Source organism: Lygodium microphyllum, chromosome 4 (genome assembly GCF_053477565.2).
Source record: "Lygodium microphyllum isolate KBCC chromosome 4, Lygodium_microphyllum_v1.1.10, whole genome shotgun sequence".
NCBI classification, from domain to species: Eukaryota; Viridiplantae; Streptophyta; class Polypodiopsida; order Schizaeales; family Lygodiaceae; genus Lygodium; species Lygodium microphyllum.
The window spans coordinates 53,819,319-53,829,596 of NC_141138.1; the positions used below are offsets into that span (position 1 = coordinate 53,819,319).

A 10,278-nucleotide genomic window follows, 5' to 3' on the forward strand; every position below is an offset into this window, starting at 1 on the left:
TAATTAACAGGTCGAATTACATCGATTTTTCTCTTGCAAACATCATCCTCGGTACCTTATTCTGCTAATCATATTAAAATCTTTATTCATTAGGGTGATCTTATGAGCATGAGCAGCAACAATGTAAGGATAATTCATAAATTCATAAAGTCAACCATGTGAGGATAAGTTGATATGACGCGAGAGCAGCAAAGCCAAATTTTCGCAGGGTCATATTCGCACCGTATCATGGAGCAGTTCATACGGCACGAGCGTGGCAAAAAGCATAATGTTTGGTACTATACTTTTCGGTGCATATCATGGATGACTTGATATGGTGCAAGAGTGGCACAACAAAATCTCCGTAGGGGTCCTTCTCCCTCAGTATCGTGAAGGAGTAAACATACGCGTGCAAAGTACACTCCCCTTGTAATGACTTATTTTTTTGTGAGATCTTAAACCTATCAAAAAAATTCAAAAAAAATTCCATGAGTTTATTAGGCTTTGAAAAAAATTTAGGAATTTTTAAAGATTTTTTTGAGCTCATTTGCTATTTTTAAAAATATTTTTAAGCAAAAAAACCCTAAAAAAGACCCAAAAAATCACAAAAAAACCACCCAAAAATAGCATTGCCGATACGGCGCGAATATGGGTATCCGAGCTAAAAAAGACCCAAAAAATCACAAAAAAACCACCCAAAAATAGCATTGCCGATACAGCGACGCTCGGATACCCATATTCGCGCCGTATCGACAATGCTATTTTTGGGTGGTTTTTTTGTGATTTTTGGGTCTTTTTTAGGCTTTCTTTGCTTAAAAATATTTTAAAAATAGCAAATGAGCTCCAAAAAATCTTTAAAAATTCCTTAAAATTTTTCAAAGCCTAATAAACTCATGGAAATTTTTTTGAATTTTTTTGAGCTATTTTGCTATTTTAAAAATATTTCTAAGCAAAAAACGGTTTAAAAGAGACCCAAAAAATCACAAAAAAACCACCCAAAAATAGCATTGCCGATACAACGCGAATATGGGTATCCGAATATGGATATCCGCATTGTATCGGCAATGTATTGCCGATACAACGCGAATACACTCGGATTGTATCGGCAATGCATTGCCGATACAACGCGAATACACTCGGATGCCCATATTCGTGTTGTATTGGCAATGCATATTCGCGTTGTATCGGCATATTCGCATTGCCGATACAACGCGAATACACTCGGATACCCATATTCGTGTTGTATCGGCAATGCAACACGAATATGGGTATCCGAGTGTCTCGGATACCCATATTCGCGTTGTACACTCGGATACCCATATTCGCGTTGTATCAGCAATGCTATTTTTGGGTGGCTTTTTTGTGATTTTTTGGGTCTCTTTTAGGCTCTTTTTTGCTTAAAAATATTTTTAAAATAGCAAACGAGCTCAAAAAAAGCTTAAAAAATTTCTAAAATTTTTTCAGAGCCTAATAAAGTTATGTAAAAATTTTTTGTGAAATGGAAACTGATTATTTTGATGGTCTTTTTTTTGTGAAATTGAGATATATTACATTTGAAAAAAGATATACAAGGATAAAGCATCAATAATGTAGTGATGCTTTCAATTATAAAATCAGTCTGCTTTAGAATCAGAGTTCTGAGAGAAAGAAATAGATTCAAGTCCTTTCTATTTCTTCTTACAAATCAAGGGAATAGATCTTAAGAGATTTGCTAGGATATGATATCATGAGTAGTATCATCCCATGACATCAAGCCACCATTTAGGTATTGAAATCTAATAGTGCTAATAAGAATCACAATTGAAGATATTGAAACTTGAAACCCCATAGTGCTAATCATAGTTGAGGGTATGATGAGAAAAATACTCCCAAGAGCTAATATTAAGTAAGAAGTTGTATCCTTCATATTCTTTGAAGCATCCTGCACACATAAAATCATCTTAGTCCTAAAGTTGATATGATACACAATATCACTAATACTTCTATCTATTACTTGTTTAATTTTTTTATATTTTAAGAGACAAAATTGAATAATAAATATTTTTAATCTATTACTAGGTAAATATTTTTATCTCCCAGAAATCAAAGTACTTCCTTTCTTCTAATTATAATATATTATCCTTGTCTTATCAATTAGTCCTTGCTAAAAAGTTGATATTACAACACTGTATAATGAAGATATTCTATTTTCAAGTGTCAAGATCAAAGTGAAAATTTTCACTTTCTATTCTATTAGCTTAAGGATTATCCTTAGTATATCTATCCCTACCAATTTGCATCAACACCATGGGACTCTTTTACCCATTTTCTTATGAATCAAATTGAAGAGATTGAAGAAAAAGCTTGGATTTAGTTGAAACAAAATCTTACAGAATGGATATCTTAGGGGTTGAAGTAAAGATGCGGCTTGGATGTCCCAACCTAGTTGGGTCTGCTGAAAACTAACAAGATGATCTCGTCGCAGATCCATGGAGGACCATATCTCTATAGCTCAATCGACAAGTAAGTGGTATTGATCCTCTGTGTAGAGACTCTTTTGATTGTTGATGATCACCTTCTCAAGATTTTGTGAAAGGAGACGAAGGGAGACGAAGGGAGACCAATGTACGTTACTGGTAAAAACCGGACGTGATTTTGGTGAGAAATTTTACGACAGAGTAAAATCTACTTTAAGAACTAAGAAACAAAGTGAAGAGGAGAGAACGATGATTCAAATGAATGCAGGCGAAAAAGAAGCGTGATTTTGATGGAAAACGTGATAGTAAAATATTCAAAATGAAAGAATAATGGCCAAAAAGTGACCTCTGACATGAGTTAACATCCTTAGGCATTTAATGGCTAACCTCTTAAATGAATAATAAATTCTCTCATTAATCACGTCTGAATGGCCAAATTTGAAGGGTTCATTATTTTAAAACCTCAACTAATTAGTAACTTAATCATTTTCTTACAAGTGCCATTTTTGAAACGTTTTTGGCCCTAATGCACTATCCTTCTCATGGCTGCTTGAATCATGCACCTTTGTAACCACCAATCTAGCATCCACCGCATTTCCTACCGATGTCTTGTTGTGGCCTTTACACTTTGTGCAGAAATATGGTACCTACACCATTGATTGAAAGGCCTGCAAGTATATATTATTCTTCCTTATGCCCAATATTTGTACGACATGGTTATCTATCCAATCCATGCCTAAGATACCTTCGAAATCATCCATTGGGACCACTATGAAATCTAAGCTTGCCTGCCACTGTCCAATTTGAACCGGTACCCCTTTTGCCAACTCAAAATACTTGTATTTCCCTTGTACAAATGACACCTCCAACTCTTCTGTCCTCACCGACTTCACACCTAGTCGTGCCGCTACTTGAGGTGATATAAAATTGTGTGTTGCCCACGTGTCGCCAATTTCCCAACCTAGAACAAACATATTGCAAATGCTGAAAATGAAGGTCATGGTGAATGATGGCTTTGCTCCCACTGCTCTTGCCTTGACCTTACGTTCCCACTCCTTATCTTCCTCTTCTCTCTTTAATTTGCACTGTTGACCTTGACCCTCGCACGTCTACTTGTATAGCAAACCTTGACCCACTTAATGAAGCTGACCCTCTTAAGCAATCATGCACAAACTAAGGTCCTTTGCATGTGTGACAAGCCAATGGGCCTTCTCTTCCTTGCCCAATTCTGCTTCCCCCTCCATGACCACCTCTGCTTGTATTGTCCCCTCAACTAACCCTTGAGTTGATTGTCTTTAGACTGGCAAAACCATTTGCTGGGATTGTCTCGGACCGAGTTTCGTTGTACTCAAGTTTGAGGGATTGCTTGTTCCATCTGCATTCTTCTTTGTACATCAACCACTTCGAGGCATCACCGTCCAGTAGTTGTGCCACTATCAATCATTTGCTCTTGCTTGAGATCTTGAGTAGTTTGACGTAACCATCAACCTCCTTAATCCACCTATTTGATCATTGGGTCCCTTTATTCTTTGTACTTTTCTTGTGCTCGAGGTTTGTATTTTTCCATCTCATCCGATGAAGAGTCATCTTGATCTTTCTTTTCTTTCTTTCGAAGCCTTCGATGATTATCCCCATCATTGTCAATTTCAACTTAATCCTTTCCCAACATCTTGGGTAACATAGTAGCCCACAAGTTCTTCATCATCTCACACATGGCGTCCATCGGATCGGGCTCACATCGTGAGGCACCTCGTCACTGTGCATTGTGACATCTAACTTATTCTCTTGCCCAATTGCATATCCTTCCCCAATCGCCAATTGTTGTCTACTTGCCCCAATTTCAAGAGCCACCAAGATTTCATCTCAAATCCCACCTTTATTTTTGTTGCATCCACCCACAATAATGAACCACAACTAGCTTCCTTCTCCGATCGCTCCCACCCCAATTGAAGAACTAGCCTACACATGAGCAAAGCTCTAATGCTAAGTATGATGCTCAAGGCATGCGTAGAGTGATTCTTCCCACTTTGCATTTGTTACCACGATTGGCATTGTAAATACCCACTCTTTCTCCACCCACAATAATGAACCACAACTAGCTTCCTTCTCCGATCGCTCCCACCCCAATTGAAGAACTAGCCTACACATGAGCAAAGCTCTAATGCTAAGTATGATGCTCAAGGCATGCGTAGAGTGATTCTTCCCACTTTGCATTTGTTACCACGATTGGCATTGTAAATACCCACTCTTTCTCCATATTTTCTTACAAGAAAGCACTTTGCTTAGAAAAGAGTAAAAAAACAAAATAGCTTTGAGAATGAAAAACAATATTTGCATTTTACTTATGCAAAGCCCAAGTGGAGGGAGAAACACCCAAGTGTACACGAGATGAAAAGTTGTTACAATATTTATGTGCATTTAACCTCCCTCATAACACTGCTACATACAGATAAAAACAAGTACCTCCATGTTAGTTCACATTAAATTGCCTAACACATTACCGTTATCATATCTTATAATATGTGTGGCTTATTTTTATTCTTGTCTATTTACAAGGTTTAATCTAGAGAATGCTAATAAAGCAATTAACAAGATTTCTTTGGATTTACAACTATCTTTTCACCTGATGTAGCATTGTGAACACTTCTGCCTTTCTTGACAAGATATTCAAAAAAGTCACATTTAAAAAAAAAAAACTTAAGATATTTATTGTCTACTTTGTTAATATGTCAATTTAAATTTCAATAATCCTAGAAGTTTTACGTTAGGCCTTGAATTAAAAGAATTAAAATTAATGTATTAACTTAAACTTCAATAATCTTGGAATTTTTACGTGAGGCCTCGAATTAAAAGAATTAAAAATAAATGCACCAATTAATTGATTTAGGACTCGAGAGCGAAGCTACATGGTACAAACCGAAGGGCAAATATTAGCACGGAAGGCCTAATAAAAGCAGTGACAGAGAAGAGCTGATTCAATAACTAGACTCTGAAGCCTTTGTGAAGAGGCATGCATGGCCCATGTGATAAGAGTAAACATCCTCAATGGTGCCACCGAATTTCGGAGTAAGGAACCTTTTATTCCGATCAAGTATAGAGAAGCCAAAAGCCACGACATCAGCAGCGCAGATATCCAACCTTTCTCTGTATCTGGAGAAGCCTTGGCGTTCACTTTGTTGCCAGATGCTTCAGGATCTCTATGCTTAAATAATGCATAAAAAAGACAAATCCGATTGCCCTTGAACGAAACCCGTTACTACGCGCACACAAGGCCACATGACAGATACATCAACAACACCGCAGCCTCCTCTTCATCTTTGCCGATTCCTCTGCTAGAATCCTTGAAACCGGACTTGGTAGAAAATCCAAAGAGCCTCTTCGACTGGTCAGCCTTCGCCGGGATGTTATCTAGACGAAACTCTCCATGATCGTGCAGAATAAGCTTTGACCACTTCGGTTTCTTCTGACACAGTGAGGCCGCCTCCGCCAGCTTGGCAGACAGAGAGTGCTTCAGTGACGATCTGTATGAAAAGAGAGGATGTTGCTTCCTCTTAAACGGCCTTCCTAGGGGCTTGGCATGATGAGAAGATTCAGAGCCTTCAACCTGACTGGCTAACCGTCTTGATTTCTTGTACCGTATACCACAAGCGTTGCAGAGAGACTGCAAACAGAAAATGAACTTTTAAGAATCATCCAGTTTCCCAAGAAAATTGAAAGATCGGACTAGCAATGCTATGGCTCGATACAGGAACTTTAGATTTTCTAAGCTTACACATGAGCAGATCACATTAGAGAGTCCCACGATAGATGATCACTAGAACCTAGCGTCAGTATCTCAAGATTAAAGAAACAAGCTCACCTTGGGACCTTTCGGGCCGCTTCTCCAAAGAGGCGTTTTGGATGTTCCACACAAAGAGCAAGTCCTCATGTCTAAACTCCGGGACGCAGCCAGCTCGTCAGCGCTCCTCTCATGACCTCTGTAACTAAAGCCTTCGTTTAATCCTTCCGCACCATTAACGGACCTGTCGGACAACGCAAACTTCCCGACAGTCTTATCACATTGAGGCAACGATTCCGCGTCGCTAAACTGATATTTCAAAGATTGCTCTCCGTCCTGCCTAGCATTCGAAGGACTTGTCCCGTCCTGCTTATCATTCGAAACAGCAATCCACAATAAGAGACCGAGGAGTACACGTAGCGGCAGTCAACTATCAAAGCTTCCAAGCAAACAGTTTATACTTACTCTCACGCAGGCTGAAGAAACATCCTCGTCCGTTTCAGTCGAGGAGTCAGAACGGTAGTTCGGCAGAGTTGCATAAGTATATTTCGCGCGTAGGGCAGGATCAAAGTCACAGTGAGACGAGGAGGCTAGGACATCAATGTCCCCGGCAGGCGAAGTGGCTGCCAAGAGCTCTCCGTCCTTATTACCATGTCGATGGAACTGCGATTTCATATCCTCCACCACAAAGCTAGATGCGAGCTGAGGTCGCAGTGCGTGCTGATCCGCCAAGGACTCCGCACAAGTGAGAAGACTCGCGTGCCGAGAGCCGTTAAGCGAGCCACCATAGGCTGAGACGCCTGCTGCAACGGAAGGCCCAGCAGATAGCGGCCGACTCCACTGAGCGCCAGCGTGTTTGCCGCCATCGGAGCTTTTGAAGGAGGTAAACGGAACAGGCTTTGAGGACGCCGAAGAGAGAGAGTTGTTCGCGTTCTCGCACGCCTGACTCTCGTTCTGTGTCTGCATGAGCCAAAATTTCTTTATGTGGCCGTGGCCACACACTCGAGAAAGCTGCGATGGAGCCTGCAACATTTCTAAACTTTGGCTACTCCGGGCTGCCTTGGCCTTCCCTCTTCGAGAAGAAGTACAATACCCCAGGTACCTCGAAAGACAGCTCCGTGATAAATGATCTCCTAACTGCGGGAAAACGGCGAAAGGTCAGATTCCACGGCTATGCAGGAAAGAGCCTTGAGTGATCTTCATCAGATAGGAGGCGTGTGGAGGAGGATTTCCTGCTTGGACGATGGCAGGAAGTCATGGTGACGGTCGGGAGGGGAATGAGGGCTGGGGGAGGAAGAAGACGGAGGGGCGAGGGGATCGATGAAGCGATACGGGAGGTCAGGGAGTCTGAAGGAGAACAGGCAACCAGGCGAGGCAAGGACATGCAGAAGATGGAGGGGACGGAGAGAGAGAGAGAGAGAAAGAAGGGGAGGCTAAAAGAGCAGGTGAGGTTTCAGGGCAAGTGGCTTGGGCCAGTAATCGAGAGAGAGAGTGAGAGGGGGAAGGAGAGAGAGAGATGAGTGGACCGTGGCAGCACCGCAGAACAGCTAAAGACGGTGGGGATACACAACGATCCCCCTAAATCTAGTGGGGACTTTGAAGTTTGTACTCTCTTTCCCGCCTCACGAACTACTACTATCCCTCTCTCTCACGTACCCTTTCTCTCGACCCCCTTTCGATGCACAAGAAGCGAGATCGCCTTTTCACCACAGAATCACCAGCTTTTTTGCCGCCTGGTCAATATGCGAGCCGATCATCGCGATTCGCAGTCTAATCTGGCGCTCCCCTCGCCAGATTTAGCGGCGGCCTCCCTAGAATCGTTTCCTCCAGAGTCCTCCTCGCTGAGTCGCTCTCTCTCTCTCTTCGTGGCGGCGCCCCTCACCGTCTGACAAACTCTTTGCCTTCCGCCGTCCGATCTCGTTCCCCCCTTTCCAGTCTGTCCGATCTCCCTCCTTCCCCTTCCGCCGTCCAATCCCTATCCTTCTCCTCTGATCCGACGGCCCTCCTCCTCCCACCAACCACAACCGTCGTTTTTTAGGGTTTTCGATCCGTCGCATCTGGACCGTTGAAGCTACTGGCGCAGCCTGCAATGACAGCCGTCAATCATCAGGACGAAAAGGGCAAAGGGCAAAGGAAAAGAAAAATCTCTGATCTGGTATTGCTCGCTTGTCGCTTGTCTGGAAAAATATTTTCAAATTATTTTAGGTGATCAGTTCTCCATTCAAATTTCAAATTCAAAATAATCTGATTGTTAGCGCTTAGATCGCTTGAGTTCCGAAGATATTTCGTTCTACTTCTTTATCTTTTGGGTACTTAAGAGACGAACATCTTGCTTACGAAGTTAGACCATTAGCCAATCATAAGCACACGACTGAACTCTCGAAATTAAACAAGATATTTATCGCATCACTTTTTCCAATGATACTTTTATGCCCTTCCACTTATGTAGCTCAAATCAAACCATTTGAGATATTGCAATTTGCAATTGTGTGTCCCTTTACACACCGAGGATCAGCACATTCCATAAGAATAAACTCCTACAGCCTCACATGCAAGTTACTTGTCACCTCACATCAAGACATCTTGCATCCATTCGCTTCAACATTTTTCTTAACCACCCATGAGGTCAAACATCGTTCAACCTCTTGTACCATCTCACTTCTCATGCAAATTTAACTATTGTTTACCTCTTTGTACCACCCCAAGCCTCATGTAAAATTTTTCATGTCACTCGTGACATTAGAGAACCATATGCACCTCTTTGTAAAAGATATTTATGCACCTCTTTTTACATACAAGAGCATAAGGAATTGTGCAAATGAATGAATGCATGTTTACAGTACATGGTTTTGTCTGCATTTGTTTGCAACGTACAACAAAGAAGTGTTGTTGAATTTAAAGGCTATAAATAATATCTAGAATTAAAAGCTCACTACCATGCTTGTGATTCTTAAAAGATGTCGACATAATATGCTATACAATATTGATATCAACAATTCTTTATATATTCAACAAAGACTACTTATCGCATGACTTGCAATCTTCTCATTAATCATTGAATCTCGACCACAAGGACTTTACAACAAGTCCTTTCAGAGCACTTGAAAAATGAGAGAATGCAAAACATCAAAGGACATAAGCATAATGGGGTGATGCATGGCATGTCCAATTGAGTTAATGAGAATCAAGTTAAAAAGAATTGTATGAAGGCTAGCATGAGTGCCTATGTTTGTGTAGTGCGTGCGTGCGTGCGTGCGTGCGTGCGTGCGTGCGTGTGTGTGTGTGTGTGTGTGTGTGTGTGTGTGTGTGTGTGTGTGTGTTGCAAACAACGAAACATAAGTCAAACTATATGCATGTGCTTTATCAATGCACACACCTAATTTTTTAGTTTTTGGATCCATTAAAATAGAAATTGTCATACATAGCTAACAAAGAGAGTATGATAGATTCATGATGGTTCATTAGCATGACAAAAGAAATTTTATCATAATATTGAATGAATGATGTAATAATAAGTACCACAAAAAATATGTGAGTGCATTGAGACTCAATCACAATGTTAAGTTGTGCCACATCGCTTGATTTTCTCTCTCCAGAACTTCATGAGGTGGATGTGACTCCCATCCATGAGCTTGACCTTGTGTGTGACCCATATCCCATCAACCTTGTGGTAGTTGTGCACTTGCCTTGAAAATTTTAGGGGCTTTGCAAGCCCATGGAAGGTACAAATGGGTTCACCTGGTGTAACTCCATAAAATCCTCCATATATCCAACTTATCCTTTGAGTAATATTTTCTTGGTTGATTTTATAGCTAGAAGCCAACATTCTAGTTCTACTCATTCCAAATTTTTGAAATCTCTACATGGGATGCAAATGCAAAGTATAACACCACAAGAATTACATAGTGACTTATGATCTACTCTACATCAAATAGCACAAGGCAGTGCAGATAACATAGTGACCAAATGGATGCCTTTTATATGAGGTAGTAGGGCTTAACACGTTGCCACAACGAGCATAATGAGCTATTGGGCATGTATAGACTCATTCTATTTAATTCATCA

At 40.9% G+C, this 10,278-nt stretch overlaps 1 protein-coding gene across 1 annotated transcript; it reads right to left on the bottom strand.

Annotated features, from left to right (window-relative positions):
• Window positions 1–5,280: 5,280 nt before the first annotated feature.
• On the bottom strand, window positions 5,281–7,818 carry LOC148037046 (uncharacterized). Its single transcript, XM_087675994.1, has 3 exons — window positions 6,679–7,818; window positions 6,295–6,579; window positions 5,281–6,096 (listed from the first exon to the last, which is right to left on the bottom strand). The coding sequence occupies exons 1-3, from the start codon at window positions 7,243–7,245 to the stop codon at window positions 5,692–5,694; spliced, it is 1,257 nt and encodes a 418-aa protein (XP_087532120.1). The 5' UTR covers window positions 7,246–7,818; the 3' UTR covers window positions 5,281–5,691.
• Window positions 7,819–10,278: the final 2,460 nt, after the last annotated feature.